The 20,967-nt window shown below is 45.4% G+C and overlaps 1 protein-coding gene and 1 long non-coding RNA gene across 2 annotated transcripts in view; both read right to left on the minus strand.

The window, feature by feature from the left end:
* Window positions 1-690, minus strand: part of mRpS22 (mitochondrial ribosomal protein S22) — a 30,756-nt gene extending 30,066 nt beyond the window's left edge. Inside the window, exon 1 of the mRNA XM_070104888.1 lies at window positions 548-690. Within this exon, the coding sequence (XP_069960989.1) occupies window positions 548-596 (49 nt within the window). The 5' untranslated portion in view covers window positions 597-690. The remainder of the gene's footprint in view (window positions 1-547) is intronic.
* A 1,397-nt stretch (window positions 691-2,087) lies between these two features.
* On the minus strand, window positions 2,088-19,068 carry LOC128703903 (uncharacterized). Its single transcript, XR_011394682.1, has 3 exons — window positions 18,674-19,068; window positions 18,124-18,191; window positions 2,088-2,550 (listed from the first exon to the last, which is right to left on the minus strand). It is a non-coding gene; the product is annotated as an uncharacterized lncRNA (long non-coding RNA).
* Between the last annotated feature and the right edge of the window lie 1,899 nt (window positions 19,069-20,967).

Genomic DNA, 20,967 nt, shown 5'->3' on the forward strand with positions numbered 1-20,967 from the left:
ACGATTTTCAACACGAGTCCATGGACATTGTTCATTAGAAATACGAATATGTGGCAAACGAGTGTTGTTGGGTCAGTGTCCAGGGCGTTTGAAAGTTAGTTGATAGTATGTTAACACAGTAACAAGACTGTTAGTTCCTTAATAATTACCAAGTGACAACCATCCCCCCTCCCCATCACCCTTCCACCAGTAACAACTCATCCCTAAGCCCCTTCACCAGCAGCCAACCCCCTCCCCACAAACAACCACTGACGTCATCACCCCCCCCTCCTCCAGGTCAATGGCGCCATTTAGTCATGGAGGTCAAGAATAGTGGCGCCACTAGTCACTGCTCTGCCAGCCACCACACCATCAACACCTCCAGCTCCATCAACCTCTGGTACTGTACAAAATTGATCTCTAATTTCATAGAAATATTTAACAGATTAGCTTTGAAAACATTTTTAATTTTTTTTTCTACAAAATATTGAAGGAAACGTTGTAAATACATAGTAAGATATCAAACTATTGCTCACTGCAGTTCACGAATAATTAGTAATGTCCATACTTTTATCTTTGCAGACATTGTTTAGGTGTGTTGCTGCTGGTGAGGACATCTCTGAAGACTTTCAGCTGCCCACAGCACGGTCTTCACCACACAGCAGCTGCCCACAGCACGGTCTTCACCACACAGCAGCTGCCCACAGCACGGTCTTCACCACACAGCAGCTGCCCACAGCACGGTCTTCACCACACAGCAGCTGCCCACAGCACTGTCTTCACCACACAGCAGCTGCCCACAGCACTGTCTTCACCACACAGCAGCTGCCCACAGCACTGTCTTCACCACACAGCAGCTGCTCACAGCACGGTCTTCACCACACAGCAGCTGCCCACAGCACGGTCTTCACCACACAGCAGCTGCTCACAACACTGTCTTCACTACACAGCAGCTGCTCACAGCACGGTCTTCACCACACAGCAGCTGCCCACAGCACGGTCTTCACCACACAGCAGCTGCCCACAGCACGGTCTTCACACAGCAGCTGCCCACAGCACGGTCTTCACACAGCAGCTGCCCACAGCACGGTCTTCACCACACAGCAGCTGCCCACAGCACGGTCTTCACTACACAGCAGCTGCCCACAGCACGGTCTTCACTACACAGCAGCTGCCCACAGCACGGTCTTCACTACACAGCAGCTGCCCACAGCACGGTCTTCACCACACAGCAGCTGCTCACAGCACGGTCTTCACCACACAGCAGCTGCTCACAGCACGGTCTTCACCACACAGCAGCTGCTCACAGCACGGTCTTCACCACACAGCAGCTGCTCACAGCACGGTCTTCACCACACAGCAGCTGCTCACAGCACGGTCTTCACCACACAGCAGCTGCTCACAGCACGGTCTTCACCACACAGCAGCTGCTCACAGCACGGTCTTCACCACACAGCAGCTGCTCACAGCACGGTCTTCACCACACAGCAGCTGCCCACAGCACGGTCTTCACCACACAGCAGCTGCTCACAACACTGTCTTCACCACACAGCAGCTGCTCACAGCACGGTCTTCACCACACAGCAGCTGCTCACAGCACGGTCTTCACCACACAGCAGCTGCTCACAGCACGGTCTTCACCACACAGCAGCTGCTCACAGCACGGTCTTCACCACACAGCAGCTGCTCACAGCACGGTCTTCACCACACAGCAGCTGCTCACAGCACGGTCTTCACCACACAGCAGCTGCTCACAGCACGGTCTTCACCACACAGCAGCTGCTCACAGCACGGTCTTCACCACACAGCAGCTGCCCACAGCACGGTCTTCACCACACAGCAGCTGCTCACAACACTGTCTTCACTACACAGCAGCTGCTCACAGCACGGTCTTCACCACACAGCAGCTGCTCACAGCACGGTCTTCACCACACAGCAGCTGCTCACAGCACGGTCTTCACCACACAGCAGCTGCTCACAGCACGGTCTTCACCACACAGCAGCTGCTCACAGCACGGTCTTCACCACACAGCAGCTGCTCACAGCACGGTCTTCACCACACAGCAGCTGCTCACAGCACGGTCTTCACCACACAGCAGCTGCCCACAGCACGGTCTTCACCACACAGCAGCTGCCCACAGCACGGTCTTCACTACACAGCAGCTGCCCACAGCACGGTCTTCACTACACAGCAGCTGCCCACAGCACGGTCTTCACTACACAGCAGCTGCCCACAGCACGGTCTTCACCACACAGCAGCTGCTCACAGCACGGTCTTCACCACACAGCAGCTGCTCACAGCACGGTCTTCACTACACAGCAGCTGCTCACAGCACGGTCTTCACTACACAGCAGCTGCTCACAGCACGGTCTTCACCACACAGCAGCTGCCCACAGCACGGTCTTCACACAGCAGCTGCCCACAGCACGGTCTTCACTACACAGCAGCTGCCCACAGCACGGTCTTCACCACACAGCAGCTGCTCACAGCACGGTCTTCACTACACAGCAGCTGCCCACAACACTGTCTTCACCACATAGCAGCTGCTCACAGCACGCAGATTCTTCAACCTACAAGATTTGATGAACTTAAGATTAAAGATAATTTTATCACAGCTAAAGTTAAAGGAACACACACACAAATGTGTTCAAGGAACACAAAATAATAATTTATTAAGCCTCAATCAACTGCTGTATTTGTCAGCAGGAGACAACATTCACACAATTCGGGAGCTTTAAGCTCGGGGAAAAAAAAAAATATACCTACCCCAACCCTATTAACAATAGTAACACTGAGGCGGACAGCCTCAACACTGCCATTATTAATAGTTTGAGGTATATTATATTTTTAAATTTCATGACCTGGCGTTTATCAGGGAGGTCAGCGTTGCGACGTTGGGCAGTGGAAAGTCTTGTACAAAAGTCTTCTAACACAGGCTATTAGTACACTGCAGACAACACGCGATTACCTCTGTCCTGCAATTAAACAAATCCTGACAAAAGTTTACACTGTACCTGGAGTTTACCTGGAGAGAGTTTCGGGGGTCAACGCCCCCGCGGCCCGGTCTGTGACCAGGCCTCCTGGTGGATCAGCGCCTGATCAACCAGGCTGTTGCTGCTGGCTGCACGCAAACCAACGTACGAGCCACAGCCCGGCTGATCAGGAACTGTCTTTAGGTGCTTGTCCAGTGCCAGCTTGAAGACTGCCAGGGGTCTGTTGGTAATCCCCCTTATGTGTGCTGGGAGGCAGTTGAACAGTCTCGGGCCCCTGACACTTATTGTATGGTCTCTTAACGTGCTAGTGACACCCCTGCTTTTCATTGGGGGGATGGTGCATCGTCTGCCAAGTCTTTTGCTTTCGTAGTGAGTGATTTTCGTGTGCAAGTTTGGTACTAGTCCCTCTAGGATTTTCCAGGTGTATATAATCATGTATCTCTCCCTCCTGCGTTCCAGGGAATACAGGTTTAGAAACCTCAAGCGCTCCCAGTAATTGAGGTGTTTTATCTCCGTTATGCGCGCCGTGAAAGTTCTCTGTACATTTTCTAGGTCGGCAATTTCACCTGCCTTGAAAGGTGCTGTTAGAGTGCAGCAATATTCCAGCCTAGATAGAACAAGTGACCTGAAGAGTGTCATCATGGGCTTGGCCTCCCTAGTTTTGAAGGTTCTCATTATCCATCCTGTCATTTTTCTAGCAGATGCGATTGATACAAAGTTATGGTCCTTGAAGGTGAGATCCTCCGACATAATCACTCCTAGGTCTTTGACGTTGGTGTTTCGCTCTATTTTGTGGCCAGAATTTGTTTTGTACTCTGATGAAGATTTAATTTCCTCATGTTTACCATATCTGAGTAATTGAAATTTCTCATCGTTGAACTTCATATTGTTTTCTGCAGCCCACTGAAAGATTTGGTTGATGTCCGCCTGGAGCCTTGCAGTGTCTGCAATGGAAGACACTGTCATGCAGATTCGGGTGTCATCTGCAAAGGAAGACACGGTGCTGTGGCTGACATCCTTGTCTATGTCGGATATGAGGATGAGGAACAAGATGGGAGCTAGTACTGTGCCTTGTGGGACAGAGCTTTTCACCGTAGCTGCCTCGGACTTTACTCTGTTGACGACTACTCTCTGTGTTCTGTTAGTGAGGAAATTATAGATCCATCGACCGACTTTTCCTGTTATTCCTTTAGCGCGCATTTTGTGCGCTATTACGCCATGGTCACACTTGTCGAAGGCTTTTGCAAAGTCTGTATATATTACATCTGCATTCTTTTTGTCTTCTAGTGCATTTAGGACCTTGTCGTAGTGATCCAGTAGTTGAGACAGACAGGAGCGACCTGTTCTAAACCCATGTTGCCCTGGGTTGTGTAACTGATGGGTTTCTAGATGGGTGGTGATCTTGCTTCTTAGGACCCTTTCAAAGATTTTTATGATATGGGATGTTAGTGCTATTGGTCTGTAGTTCTTTGCTGTTGCTTTACTGCCCCCTTTGTGGAGTGGGGCTATGTCTGTTGTTTTTAGTAACTGAGGGACGACCCCCGTGTCCATGCTCCCTCTCCATAGGATGGAAAAGGCTCGTGATAGGGGCTTCTTGCAGTTCTTGATGAACACAGAGTTCCATGAGTCTGGCCCTGGGGCAGAGTGCATGGGCATGTCATTTATCGCCTGTTCGAAGTCATTTGGCGTCAGGATAACATCGGATAGGCTTGTGTTAGTCAAATTTTGTGGCTCTCTCATAAAAAATTCATTTTGGTCTTCGACTCTCAGTCTGGTTAGCGGCTTGCTAAAAACTGAGTCATATTGGGACTTGAGTAGCTCACTCATTTCCTTGCTGTCATCTGTGTAGGACCCATCTTGTTTAAGTAGGGGCCCAATACTGGACGTTGTTCTCGATTTTGATTTGGCATAGGAGAAGAAATACTTTGGGTTTCTTTCGATTTCATTTATGGCTTTTAGTTCTTCCCGCGATTCCTGACTCCTAAAGGATTCTTTTAGCTTAAGTTCGATGCTTGCTATTTCTCTGACCAGTGTCTCCCTGCGCATTTCAGATATATTGACCTCTTTTAGCCGCTCTGTTATTCTTTTCCGTCGCCTGTAAAGGGAGCGCCTGTCTCTTTCTATTTTACATCTACTCCTCCTTTTTCTTAGAGGAATAAGCCTTGTGCATACATCGAGTGCCACCGAGTTAATCTGTTCTAGGCATAAGTTTGGGTCTGTGTTGCTTAGTATATCTTCCCAGCTTATATCGGTTAGGACTTGGTTTACTTGGTCCCACTTTATGTTTTTGTTATTGAAGTTGAATTTGGTGAATGCTCCCTCATGACTAGTCTCATTTTGTCGGTCTGGGGCTCCATGCATACATGTCTGAACCTCAATTATGTTGTGATCTGAGTATATTGTTTTTGATATGGTGACATTTCTTATCAGATCATCATTGTTAGTGAAGATGAGGTCTAGTGTATTCTCCAGTCTTGTAGGCTCTATTATTTGCTGGTTTAAATTGAATTTTGTGCAGAGATTTAAAAGCTCGTGTGAGTGTGAGTTTTCATCAGAGCTGCCTCCTGGTGTTTTTTCTGCAACAATATTATTTGCTATATTCCTCCATTTTAGGTGCCTTAAGTTGAAATCCCCCAGGAGCAAGATGTTGGGTGCAGGAGCTGGAAGATTTTCCAGACAGTGGTCAATTTTTAACAGCTGTTCCTGGAATTGCTGGGATGTTGCATCCGGAGGCTTGTAGACTACCACAATGACTAGGTTTTGGTTCTCGACCTTTACTGCTAAAACTTCCACTACGTCATTTGAGGCATTAAGCAGTTCTGTGCAAACAAGTGACTCTGCAATGTACAGGCCAACCCCCCCCTTTTGCCTGTTCACTCTGTCACATCTGTATAGGTTGTAACCTGGGATCCATACTTCGTTGTCCAAGTGATCCTTTATGTGGGTCTCAGTGAAAGCCGCGAACATTGCCTTTGCCTCTGCAAGCAGTCCACGGATGAAAGGTATTTTGTTGTTTGTAGCTGGCTTTAGACCCTGTATATTTGCAAAGAAGAATGTTATCGGACTGGTGGTATTGTTGGTACTGGGGGGGGATTTTTTTTTCGGCATTAGTATCTGTATCTGTTGGTTTGGAGTGGAGGCCATCGACTGTGGTTCCACTCCAGGAATGACTGGATTTGGTGTACGATTTCTGCCATTTCCTGCCAGTTTTTTTTCCTTCCTGGCACTAAAAAACCTCTCCCTCTTGAGTGGCTGTGGCTACCCAGGTTTTCCCCTGGCCTGGATGTTTTGTATCTTTTTGTCCCCTTTAGATGGTATGCCTGGCAATTTAAGTTATAGCACAGTCTTTCCTGTACTGAAGAGGTACACATTTCAGGGTGAAAAAGCTTACAGGAAGGGAGTTTGCATTTTCCTGTTTTCATATGGGCATGGCATTTTCTAGGGTGGTCATAGTTGCATGTCCCATCTGTTTTTCCAGATTTCCCATGCCAGCAGATACCAAGTGCATAGTATGTGCACAGTCTTGGTTTCCGCTTGCCTTGGGTTTCTGTGACTGTATTCCCTGTTGGTGCATGTTTCCCTGTCTTACTTCTATCCTCCCTAGCACCAACAATGGAGCTCCCACCAGTTGTTTTTGGTAATTTTTCCTCACTATTGCTATTGGAGTCCTCTTGTTTGCTATTTCCTGCGGTATTTCTAGTTTGCAATATTGGTTTTATCTTATCTTTGACTACACTTGTTTCCCTACTATGGCTCCTGTCCCCTATGAGGTCATTTATATGTATTCCTTCCTGCGTATAATTCCCGACTCCCTGGACAATATCTCCAGCTTCACCATTTCTGTCTCCCAGGACAGTATCTCCAGCTTCACCATTTCTGTCTCCCAGGACAGCACCTCCAGCTTCACCATTACTGTCTCCCAGGACAGTATCTCCAGCTTCACCATTTCTGTCTCCCAGGACAGCACCTCCAGCTTCACCATTTCTGTCTCCCAGGACAGTATCTCCAGCTTCACCATTTCTGTCTCCCAGGACAGCACCTCCAGCTTCACCAGTAACAGATACCTGGTCCTAACATTCCTTAAATACAGGCGTCTAACTGGAAAAAAAAAATCTACGCTATCGACTTTCATTGACCTGTCCCCCGAGAGTTTACCCCTCCCCCCCATTCAAACAATGGGGGGGAGGGGTAAACTCTCGGGGGACAGGTCAACGAAAGTCAAACCTGATTGTAAGTACCCTCCCCCTTCCTTGGATCATTCACAGTACAAACAGTTGCATCTTGATACAAAGACGCCCCTTAAAGGGCATCCAAATTTAACATGAAGGTAGTTAGGATCATTAACACAACCAACACTACGTGTCCCTCATAGTTTGCTATGAGGGACATGTAGTGTTGGTTGTTAGTTTGCTAAGCTACGGGTTATGTAAGAAGTTGTAGCTCTGTTGTATACCAGTCTCCTAACACTACTATGCTAGCCTGTATTCATAACGTATCTTATCTGCCACTTATGACTGGTATCCTGGGCACGACCTGAGAACTGCGTCACCAAGCCCCCCCTCCACTCTCTACCTCTTATTTTTCTGGGTTTCTAACCCAGTAGGGTTAATAATCCTAGTCTCATTAATACCAATCTAAATCACCCCCCTAACTACACTCATCAGCATCATATGTTAGTGCAGCCTTTCTGTCGACTAACACCACAGCAGATCACGAGGTTTTCATTATTTTCATCAATAACATCTGCTGCCAGAAGTGTTACACTTCACAACTTACAAACTATCAGACCAACTGCAATTCTGATCGCTAATACTTTTATATTCATAGGAACCTGAACGTCGCTTAAATTTCCCAAAATGTTTACACAATTTCAAGTCAATGAATCAATATTTAACTTTGTACAGTTTGACCAAAGGCATAAAAAACGTAGAACACCCACCACAACCACTACCCAAACCCGGAACCCACCAACATCCCGACGGAAACCATGTACAATAACAGACTGCAGACAGCTACTGAAGGTCGTTGGTGGGTTCCCAGGCCAACAGTTCTACGTAATCTATGCCTTCAGGGGAGATTACTCTCCCCTGCTATATGCATTCATAATGCATATAGCAGATTCTCCAGGTATATACTTTACCTATCATACTTAACACTGCCTAAATCTATAAGTTATTTTGATAGAAACTAAATAATTGTAGACCTACAAAGAGTTATATATACACCACAACTATGCAGCATACTCCAGGTATAGGCCTTGGTAATTTGTAGAACAATGGCGGCACAAAGGGAGGTGAAAATAAGATCAAGGGGGTCTGAGTAAGATTAACGGGGGTCTAGGTAAGGTCAAGGGGGGTCTAGGTAAGATCAAGGGGGGTCTAGGTAAGATCAAGGGGGGTCTAGGTAAGATCAAGGGGGGTCTAGGTAAGATCAAGGGGGGTCTAGGTAAGATCAAGGGGGGTCTAGGTAAGATCATGGGGGGTCTAGGTAAGATCAAGGGGGGTCTAGGTAAGATCAAGGGGGGTCTAGGTAAGATCAAGGGGGTCTAGGTAAGATCAAGGGGGTCTAGGTAAGATCAAGGGGGTCTAGGTAAGATCAAGGGGGTCTAGGTAAGATCAAGGGGGTCTAGGTAAGATCAAATAAAATTTCCCATAACTGTATATGTAGACGTATTACCCTTAAGGGTTATACACAGCTTGGGGAATGCTATACACAGCTTGGGGAATGTTATACACAGCTTGGGGAATGTTATACACAGCTTGGGGAATGCTATACACAGCTTGGGGAATGATTGCCCAACATTCCCCAAGCTGTGTACAACGCCTATGGTAATATATTTATATAGTTATGGGAAATTTTATTTGGGTAAATGTACACGCATGTAAACTAAATTGTTTGAATGGGGGGAACGGTAAACTCTCGGGGAACAGGCCAATTGAAGTCAATCAGGTTTGATCCAAGGAAGAGGGAGGGTACTTGCAACTCTTTGCATCAAGATACCTTCACTAGTACAAAGGTACCCCTTGAAGGGCATCCAAATTTAACAGGAAGGTAGTTAGGATCATTAGGACAACCAACACTACATGTCCCTCATAGCAAACTAAGCTAACAACCAACACTACGGGTTATCTAAGAAGTTGTAGCTGTTGTATACCAGTCTCCTAACACACTACTATGCTAGCCTGTATTCATAACCTACCTTACCTGCCAGTTATGACTGGTATCCTGGGCACGACCTGAGAACTGCGTCATCAAGCCCCCCCACCCACTCTCTACCTCTTATTTTTCTGGGTTTCTAACCCAGTAGGGGTTAATAATCCTAGTCTCATTAATACCAATCTAAATCACCCCCCTAACTACACTCATCAGCATCGTATGTTAGTGAAGCCTTTCTGTCGACTAACACCACAGCAGATCACGAGGTTTTCATTATTTTCATCAATAACATCTGCTGCCAGAAGTGTTACACTTCACAACTTAAACTTCAGACCAACTGCAATTCTGATCACTAATACTTTTATATTCATAGGAACCTGAACATCGCTTAAATTTCCCAAAATGATGAAACTGTGTAAAGTCAATGAATCAATATTTAACTTTGTACAGTTTGACCAAAGGCATAAAAAACGTAGAACACCCACCACAACCACTACCCAAACCCGGAACCCACCAACATCCCGACGGAAACCATGTACAATAACAGACTGCAGACAGCTACTGAAGGTCGTTGGTGGGTTCCCAGGCCAACAGTTCTACGTAATCTATGCCTTCAGGGGAGATTACTCTCCCCTGCTATATGCATTCATAATGCATATAGCAGATTCTCCAGGTATATACTTTACCTATCATACTTAACACTGCCTAAATCTATAAATTATTTTGATAGAAACTAAATAATTGTAGACCTACAAAGAGTTATATATATATATATATATATATATATATATATATATATATATATATACACCACAACTATGCAGCATACTCCAGGTATAGGCCTTGCTAATTTGTAGAACAATGGCGGCACAAAGGGAGGTGAAAATAAGATCAAGGGGGTCTGGGTAAGAGCAAGGGGGGTCTAGGTAAGATCAAGGGGGGTCTAGGTAAGATCAATGGGTTCTGGGTAAGAGCAAGGGGGGTCTGAGTAAGATTAACGGGGGTCTAGGTAAGGTCAAGGGGGGTCTAGGTAAGATCAAGGGGGGTCTAGGCAAGATCAAGGGGAGTCTAGGTAAGATCAATGGGTTCTGGGTAAGAGCAAGGGGGGTCTGAGTAAGATTAACGGGGTTCTAGGTAAGGTCAAGGGGGGTCTAGGTAAGATCAAGGGGGGTCTAGGTAAGATCAAGGGGGGTCTAGGTAAGATCAAAGGGGGTCTAGGTAAGATCAAAGGGGGGTCTAGATAAGATCAAGGGGGGTCTAGGTAAGATCAAGGGGGGTCTAGGTAAGATCATGGGGAGTCTAGGTAAGATCAAGGGGGTCTAGGTAAGATCAAGGGGGGTCTAGGCAAGATCAAGGGGGGTCTAGGCAAGATCAAGGGGGGTCTAGGTAAGATCAAAGGGGGTCTAGGCAAGATCAAGGGGGGTCTAGGCAAGATCAAGGGGGGTCTAGGCAAGATCAAGGGGGGTCTAGGTAAGATCAAGGGGGTCTAGGTAAGATCAAGGGGGGTCTAGGTAAGATCTAATAAAATTTCCCATAACTGTATATGTAGACGTATTACCCTTAAGGGTTATACACAGCTTGGGGAATGCTATACACAGCTTGGGGAATGTTATACACAGCTTGGGGAATGATTGCCCAACATTCCCCAAGCTGTGTACAACGCCTATGGTAATATATTTATATAGTTATGGGAAATTTTATTTGGGTAAATGTACACGCATGTAAACTAAATTGTTTGAATGGGGGGAACGGTAAACTCTCGGGGGACAGGTCAATTGAAGTCAATCAGGTTTGATCCAAGGAAGAGGGAGGGTACATGCAACTCTTTGCATCAAGATACCTTCACTAGTACAAAGGTACCCCTTGAAGGGCATCCAAATTTAACAGGAAGGTAGTTAGGATCATTAGGACAACCAACACTACATGTCCCTCATAGCAAACTAAGCTAACAACCAACACTACGGGTTATCTAAGAAGTTGTAGCTGTTGTATACCAGTCTCCTAACACACTACTATGCTAGCCTGTATTCATAACCTACCTTACCTGCCAGTTATGACTGGTATCCTGGGCACGACCTGAGAACTGCGTCATCAAGCCCCCCCACCCACTCTCTACCTCTTATTTTTCTGGGTTTCTAACCCAGTAGGGTTAATAATCCTAGTCTCATTAATACCAATCTAAATCACCCCCCTAACTACACTCATCAGCATCATATGTTAGTGATGCCTTTCTGTCGACTAACACCACAGCAGATCACGAGGTTTTCATTATTTTCATCAATAACATCTGCTGCCAGAAGTGTTACACTTCACAACTTACAAACTTCAGACCAACTGCAATTCTGATCGCTAATACTTTTATATTCATAGGAACCTGAACGTCGCTTAAATTTCCCAAAATGTTTACACAATTTCAAGTCAATGAATCAATATTTAACTTTGTACAGTTTGACCAAAGGCATAAAAAACGTAGAACACCCACCACAACCACTACCCAAACCCGGAACCCACCAACATCCCGACGGAAACCATGTACAATAACAGACTGCAGACAGCTACTGAAGGTCGTTGGTGGGTTCCCAGGCCAACAGTTCTACGTAATCTATGCCTTCAGGGGAGATTACTCTCCCCTGCTATATGCATTCATAATGCATATAGCAGATTCTCCAGGTATATACTTTACCTATCATACTTAACACTGCCTAAATCTATAAGTTATTTTGATAGAAACTAAATAATTGTAGACCTACAAAGAGTTATATATATATACACCACAACTATGCAGCATACTCCAGGTATAGGCCTTGGTAATTTGTAGAACAATGGCGGCACAAAGGGAGGTGAAAATAAGATCAAGGGGGTCTGGGTAAGAGCAAGGGGGGTCTGAGTAAGATTAAGGGGGGTCTAGGTAAGATCAAGGGTTCTGGGTAAGAGCAAGGGGGGTCTGAGTAAGATTAATGGGGTTCTAGGTAAGATCAAGGGGGGTCTAGGTAAGATCAAGGGGGGTCTAGGTAAGATCAAGGGTCTAGGTAAGATCAAGGGGGTCTAGGTAAGATCAAAGGGGTCTAGGTAAGATCAAGGGGGGTCTAGGTAAGATCAAGGGGGGTCTAGGTAAGATCTAATAAAATTTCCCATAACTGTATATGTAGACGTATTACCCTTAAGGGTTATACACAGCTTGGGGAATGCTATACACAGCTTGGGGAATGATTGCCCAACATTCCCCAAGCTGTGTACAACGCCTATGGTAATATATTTATATAGTTATGGGGAATTTTATTTGGGTAAATGTACACGCATGTAAACTAAATTGTTTGAATGGGGGGAACGGTACACTCTCGGGGGACAGGTCAATTGAAGTCAATCAAGTTTGATCCAAGGAAGAGGGAGGGTACTTGCAACTCTTTGCATCAAGATACCTTCACTAGTACAAAGGTACCCCTTGAAGGGCATCCAAATTTAACAGGAAGGTGGTTAGGATCATTAGGACAACCAACACTACATGTCCCTCATAGCAACCTAAGCTAACAACCAACACTACGGGTTATGTAAGAAGTTGTAGCTGTTGTATACCAGTCTCCTAACACACTACTATGCTAGCCTGTATTCATAACCTACCTTACCTGCCAGTTATGACTGGTATCCTGGGCACGACCTGAGACCTGCGCCACCAAGCCCCCCCCCCACTCTCTACCTCTTATTTTTCTGGGTTTCTAACCCAGTAGGGTTAATAATCCTAGTCTCATTAATACCAATCTAAATCACCCCCCTAACTACACTCATCAGCATCATATGTTAGTGATGCCTTTCTGTCGACTAACACCACAGCAGATCACGAGGTTTTCATTATTGATGAAAATAACATATGCTGCCAGAAGTGTTACACTTCACAACTTACAAACTATCAGACCAACTGCAATTCTGATCGCTAATACTTTTATATTCATAGGAACCTGAACGTCGCTTAAATTTCCCAAAATGATGAAACTATGTAAAGTCAATGAATCAATATTTAACTTTGTACAGTTTGACCAAAGGCATAAAAAACGTAGAACACCCACCACAACCACTACCCAAACCCGGAACCCACCAACATCCCGACGGAAACCATGTACAATAACAGACTGCAGACAGCTACTGAAGGTCGTTGGTGGGTTCCCAGGCCAACAGTTCTACGTAATCTATGCCTTCAGGGGAGATTACTCTCCCCTGCTATATGCATTCATAATGCATATAGCAGATTCTCCAGGTATATACTTTACCTATCATACTTAACACTGCCTAAATCTATAAATTATTTGATAGAAACTAAATAATTGTAGACCTACAAAGAGTTTATATATATATATATATATATATATATATATATATATATATATATATATATATATATACACACCACAACTATGCAGCATACTCCAGGTATAGGCCTTGCTAATTTGTAGAACAATGGCGGCACAAAGGGAGGTGAAAATAAGATCAAGGGGGTCTGGGTAAGATCAAGGGGGGGAGTCTAGGTAAGATCAAGGGGAGTCTAGGTAAGATCAAGGGGAGTCTAGGTAAGATCAAGGGGAGTCTAGGTAAGATCAAGGGGAGTCTAGGTAAGATCAAGGGGAGTCTAGGTAAGATCAATGTGGTCTGGGTAAGAGCAAGGGGGGTCTGAGTAAGATTAACGGGGTTCTAGGTAAGGTCAAGGGGGGTCTAGGTAAGATCAAGGGGGGTCTAGGTAAGATCAAGGGGGTCTAGGTAAGATCAATGGGGTTTAGGTAAGAGCAAGGAGGGTCTAAGATTAACGGGGTTCTAGGTAAGATCAAAGGGGGTCTAGGTAAGATCAAGGGGGTCTAGATAAGCTCAAGGGGGTCTAGGTAAGATCAAGAGGGGTCTAGGCAAGATCAAGAGGGTCCAGGTAAGATCAAGGGGGGTCTAGGTAAGATCAAGGGGGTCTAGGTAAGATCAAGGGAGGTCTAGGTAAGATCAAGAGGGGCCTAGGTAAGATCAAGAGGGGTCTAGGTAAGATCAAGAGGGGTCTAGGTAAGATCAAGAGGGGTCTAGGTAAGATCAAGGGGGTCTAGGTAAGATCAAGGGGGTCTAGGTAAGATCAAGAGGGGTCTAGGTAAGATCAAGAGGGGTCTAGGTAAGATCAAGGGGGTCTAGGTAAGATCAAGGGGGGTCTAGGTAAGATCAAGGGGGGTCTAGGCAAGATCAAGGGGGGTCTAGGTAAGATCAAGGGGGTCTAGGTAAGATCAAGGGGGGTCTAGGTAAGATCTAGTAAAATTTCCCATAACTGTATATGTAGACAATCATTCCCCAAGCTGTGTATAACATTCCCCAAGCTGTGTATAACATTCCCCAAGCTGTGTATAGCATTCCCCAATCTGTGTATAACCCTTATATTACCCTTAAGGGTTATACACAGCTTGGGGAATGCTATACACAGCTTGGGGAATGTTATACACAGCTTGGGGAATGATTGCCCAACATTCCCCAAGCTGTGTACAACGCCTATGGTAATATATTTATATAGTTATGGAAAATTTTATTTGGGTAAATGTACACGCATGTAAACTAAATTGTTTGAATGGGGGGAACGGTAAACTCTCGGGGGACAGGTCAATTGAAGTCAATCAGGTTTGATCCAAGGAAGAGGGAGGGTACTTGCAACTCTTTGCATCAAGATACCTTCACTAGTACAAAGGTACCCCTTGAAGGGCATCCAAATTTAACAGGAAGGTGGTTAGGATCATTAGGACAACCAACACTACATGTCCCTCATAGCAAACTAAGCTAACAACCAACACTATGGGCTATGTAAGAAGTTGTAGCTGTTGTATACCAGTCTCCTAACACACTACTATGCTAGCCTGTATTCATAACCTACCTTACCTGCCAGTTATGACTGGTATCCTGGGCACGACCTGAGAACTGCGTCATCAAGCCCCCCCACCCACTCTCTACCTCTTATTTTTCTGGGTTTCTAACCCAGTAGGGTTAATAATCCTAGTCTCATTAATACCAATCTAAATCACCCCCCTAACTACACTCATCAGCATCATATGTTAGTGATGCCTTTCTGTCGACTAACACCACAGCAGATCACGAGGTTTTCATTATTTTCATCAATAACATCTGCTGCCAGAAGTGTTACACTTCACAACTTACAAACTATCAGACCAACTGCAATTCTGATCGCTAATACTTTTATATTCATAGGAACCTGAACGTCGCTTAAATTTCCCAAAATGATGAAACTATGTAAAGTCAATGAATCAATATTTAACTTTGTACAGTTTGACCAAAGGCATAAAAAACGTAGAACACCCACCACAACCACTACCCAAACCCGGAACCCACCAACATCCCGACGGAAACCATGTACAATAACAGACTGCAGACAGCTACTGAAGGTCGTTGGTGGGTTCCCAGGCCAACAGTTCTACGTAATCTATGCCTTCAGGGGAGATTACTCTCCCCTGCTATATGCATTCATAATGCATATAGCAGATTCTCCAGGTATATACTTTACCTATCATACTTAACACTGCCTAAATCTATAAGTTATTTTGATAGAAACTAAATAATTGTAGACCTACAAAGAGTTATATATATATACACCACAACTATGCAGCATACTCCAGGTATAGGCCTTGCTAATTTGTAGAACAATGGCGGCACAAAGGGAGGTGAAAATAAGATCGGGGGGGTCTAGGTAAGATCAAGGGGCGTCTAGGTAAGATCAAGGGGGGTCTAGGTAAGATCAAGGGGGGTCTAGGTAAGATCAAGGGGCGTCTAGGTAAGATCAAGGGGCGTCTAGGTAAGATCAAGGGGCGTCTAGGTAAGATCAAGGGGGTCTAGGTAAGATCAAGGGGCGTCAAGGTAAGATCAAGAGGGCCTACAAAGTCTCTAAATATATACTGTATACCGCAATTTCAAAACGAATGCCCCCCCCACCCATGACGCTGTAATACAGACTCTGGAGATGTAAGCGCTAAACGCACAAGGCTATATATACTACTAAAAATATTTTTGGGGGCTTCAAAGCATAAAATTACTTGTCCAGGTCCTGTACTGAAAATAGGAAGACGTGCTTAATCCCACATTTCTGAGGAATTATTGATGTTTCCGGCTACAGTATATTCTGCCTAAGGTAAATTTATACCGTCATATGAAGCTAAAACTCTAGCTGTGTAGGTTTAGAAACAGGATAGACAAATAGACTGACGCAATGGTCGGAGAAGTGGCAGATGCAGTTTAATATTGACAAATGCAAAGTTCTAAATGTTGAACAGTTAAATAACCATGACACATATAAACTAAATAATGTAGATCTTAATATTACTGATTGTGAAAAAGATTTAGGAGTTCTGGTTAGCAGTAATTTAAAACCAAGACAACAGTACATTAGTGTTGGCAATAAAGTTAACAGAATTCTTGGCTTCATATCTAGAAGTATAAATAATAGAAGTCCTCAGGGTGTTCAACTCTATATATCCTTGGTTAGGCCTATAACAGGAGTCGTGAGGTTAGGCCTCATTTAGACTATGCTGCTCAGTTCTGGTCACAGTATTACAGAATGGATATAAATGTTCTGGACAACGTACAGAGGAGAATGACAAAGTTGATCCCATGTATCAGAAATCTTCCCTATGAGGATACACTGAGGCCCTGAATCTGCACTCTCTAGAAAGGCGTAGAATTAAAAGGGATATGATCGAGGTGTATAAATGGAAAACAGGAATAAATAAGAGATGTAAATAACGTGCTGAAAATATCTAGCCTAGACAGGACTCGTAGCAATGGTTTTAAGTTGGAAAAATTCAGATTCAGGAAGGATATAGGAAAGTACTGGTTTGGTAATAGAGTTGTGGATGAGTGGAACAAACTCTCGAGTACAGTTATTGAGGCTAAAACCTTGTGTACTTTTAAAAATATATTAGATAATACACGAGTGGGTGAGAATTGGATCTGACTAGGTTGTGCTAGTAGGTTTGATGCTGTGGTCCTTCCTTATCTGAAAGTGACCTGACCTGACTAGGTTGGGTTATTGGCTTAAGCCGGTGGGAGACTTGCACCTGCCTCGCACGGGCCAGTAGGCCTGCTGCAGTATTCTTTATGTTCCATGACATTTTTATCAGGGTATTTATACTCCCCCAGGATGCGACCCCTACCACTAATAAGCCTGCTCAGGACCAGTAGGCCTGCTGCAGTTCTTTATGTGAACACTGCCAATGGATACAAGGGAACATGTCCACTCGTGCCTGGGATCGAATCCCTGTTCTTCAGTTGACGTCACTACCAACTGACCCATGATATAAGAACATAAGAAAGGAGGATCACTGCAGTAGGCCTGTTGGCCCATACTAGGCAGGTCCTTAACAATCCATCCCACTAACAGAACATTTCCCCAACCCATTTTACAGGCTGGGTATCAGTTACATAATAACCATATTACACTAACTAAAGCTTCCAAACATCTAATCAGTCTTCAGTTCTAAGCTTTACAACCCATTTCTCTAATTTTATCACCACCTCATTAATTCTTAGCCAGTTAATACCTCCCACAAAGTTACTTTTGCTATCAATTACTTACAATCTTGCCTATACTCTCCCCACCACCTTCCTACTTAACACAATTACTTACAATCTTGCCTATACTCTCCCCACCACCTTCCTACTTAACACTATCACTTACAATCTTGCCTATACTCTCCCCACCACCTTCCTACTTAACACTATCACTTACAATCTTGCCTATACTCTCCCCACCACCTTCCTACTTAACACAATTACTTACAATCTTGCCTATACTCTCCCCACCACCTTCCTACTTAACACAATTACTTACAATCTTGCCTATACTCTCCCCACCACCTTCCTACTTAACACAATTACTTACAATCTTGCCTATACTCTCCCCACCACCTTCCTACTTAACACAATTATTATCTGCTTCAGTAACCAAACTTTAGTGCACTTTATAACCTGGAAATAACTTACCAGTGGGCCCCGCCCACCTTTAACGCCGCCTCCAGCTGCTGCATCTCCACACAACTCGGTTATCACACCTGTAACAAAACATTCACATTATAACCATCAACATTTAAATAAACATTACTAATATAAACATTAATATAAACATTACTAATATAAACATTAACAATATTTAACATGTTAAAGTTAACTTTTTCTCTAATAAATATTTCTCTCAAATAAACTTAATAACTAACAATTTATTAACAAGTCTGTATCTGGATCACACGGCGCAGGTTCCTTGGATCAAGAGACTTCCTCTATTTTTCAATAATGGAAAAATACCATTATGTGTTATGTAACACCTAATGTGAGAGTTATTGTTTGATCCGAGGAAGGGGAGTAGCTCCAGTTCCTCGGATCAAAACCCCTCCATTAAGGTCCCCCCCTCCCCAAGACCCCATAGAAAATTAACTTAAAATATTAATAATTTGGTGGCCAAACTGGTGGTGGGGACCAGGAGCTACACCTCAACTCTGCTGTTGTACTGACAAATACATCACCAGACAATACTTACGTTATTTAAGTGTATTAAGAGGGTGAGGAAGCGGTAAAACCGGCGGGGCAGCAGGAGGAGGAGCAGCAGCACATCCGTCGTATACGACCAGTGACGGACAACTGACCTTGAGGTTGGTCACTGACCTGACCTTCACTATAACACCATCACTGATGACCTAACTAACTCTGGCTACCACCACTAGATGGTGCTGCTACACCACCACTGTCAGTACTACTCGTGGTGGAGCGCTCAACCCGTGGGGGTCACGCACCACCTGGGAGGATAAGTTCACTCCCAGATGGCATACATCACATTCCTTGGATCAAGAGACCCTGACCACCAGACTCACAGGTAACACCTCCAATATTTCAACCCTCGCAGGGAGTCGAACCCAGACCCTGGGTGTGTGCAGCCAGACCTTCACCTCCCACGATATGTAACACCAGTTACAATATATAACACCTGGAGTTTACCTGGAGAGAGTTCCGGGGGTCAACGCCCCCGCGGCCCGGTCTGTGACCAGGCCTCCTGGTGGATCAGAGCCTGATCAACCAGGCTGTTACTGCTGGCTGCACGCAAACTAACGTACGAGCCACAGCCCGGCTGATCAGGAACTGACTTTAGGTGCTTGTCCAGTGCCAGCTTGAAGACTGCCAGGGGTCTGTTGGTAATCCCCCTTATGTGTGCTGGGAGGCAGTTGAACAGTCTCGGGCCCCTGACACTTATTGTATGGTCTCTTAACGTGCTAGTGACACCCCTGCTTTTCATTGGGGGGATGGTGCATCGTCTGCCAAGTCTTTTGCTTTCGTAGTGAGTGATTTTCGTGTGCAAGTTCGGTACTAGTCCCTCTAGGATTTTCCAGGTGTATATAATCATGTATCTCTCCCTCCTGCGTTCCAGGGAATACAGGTTTAGGAACCTCAAGCGCTCCCAATAATTGAGGTGTTTTATCTCCGTTATGCGCGCCGTGAAAGTTCTCTGTACATTTTCTAGGTCGGCAATTTCACCTACCTTGAAAGGTGCTGTTAGTGTGCAGCAATATTCCAGCCTAGATAGAACAAGTGACCTGAAGAGTGTCATCATGGGCTTGGCCTCCCTAGTTTTGAAGGTTCTCATTATCCATCCTGTCATTTTTCTAGCAGATGTGATTGATACAATGTTATGGTCCTTGAAGGTGAGATCCTCCGACATAATCACTCCCAGGTCTTTGACGTTGGTGTTTCGCTCTATTTTGTGGCCAGAATTTGTTTTGTACTCTGATGAAGATTTAATTTCCTCGTGTTTACCATATCTGAGTAATTGAAATTTCTCATCGTTGAACTTCATATTGTTTTCTGCAGCCCACTGAAAGATTTGGCTGATGTCCGCCTGGAGCCTTGCAGTGTCTGCAATGTCCGCCTGGAGCCTTGCAGTGTCTGCAATGTCCGCCTGGAGCCTTGCAGTGTCTGCCTGGAACCTTGCAGTGTCTGCAATGTCCGCCTGGAGCCTTGCAGTGTCTGCCTGGAACCTTGCAGTGTCTGCAATGTCTGCCTGGAGCCTTGCAGTGTCTGTCTGGAACCTTGCAGTGTCTGCAATGTCCGCCTGGAGCCTTGCAGTGTCTGCAATGTCCGCCTGGAGCCTTGCAGTGTCTGTCTGGAACCTTGCAGTGTCTGCAATGTCCGCCTGGAGCCTTGCAGTGTCCGCCTGGAACCTTGCAGTGTCTGCAATGTCCGCCTGGAGCCTTGCAGTGTCCGCCTGGAGCCTTGCAGTGTCTGCAATGTCCGCCTGGAGCCTTGCAGTGTCTGTCTGGAACCTTGCAGTGTCTGCAATGTCCGCCTGGAGCCTTGCAGTGTCTGCAATGTCCGCCTGGAGCCTTGCAGTGTCCGCCTGGAACCTTGCAGTGTCTGCAATGTCCGCCTGGAGCCTTGCAGTGTCTGCAATGTCCGCCTGGAGCCTTGCAGTGTCTGTCTGGAACCTTGCAGTGTCTGCAATGTCCGCCTGGAGCCTTGCAGTGTCTGCAATGTCCGCCTGGAGCCTTGCAGTGTCTGTCTGGAACCTTGCAGTGTCTGCAATGTCCGCCTGGAGCCTTGCAGTGTCTGCAATGTCCGCCTGGAGCCTTGCAGTGTCCGCCTGGAACCTTGCAGTGTCTGCAATGTCCGCCTGGAGCCTTGCAGTGTCTGCAATGGAGGACAGTGTCATGCAGATTCGGGTGTCATCTGCAAAGGAAGACACGGTGCTGTGGCTGACATCCTTGTCTATGTCGGATATGAAGATGAGAAACAAGATGGGAGCGAGAACTGTGCCTTGTGGAACAGAGCTTTTCACCGTAGCTG

This window comes from Cherax quadricarinatus, chromosome 95 (assembly GCF_038502225.1).
Source record: "Cherax quadricarinatus isolate ZL_2023a chromosome 95, ASM3850222v1, whole genome shotgun sequence".
Taxonomy (NCBI): Eukaryota; Metazoa; Arthropoda; class Malacostraca; order Decapoda; family Parastacidae; genus Cherax; species Cherax quadricarinatus.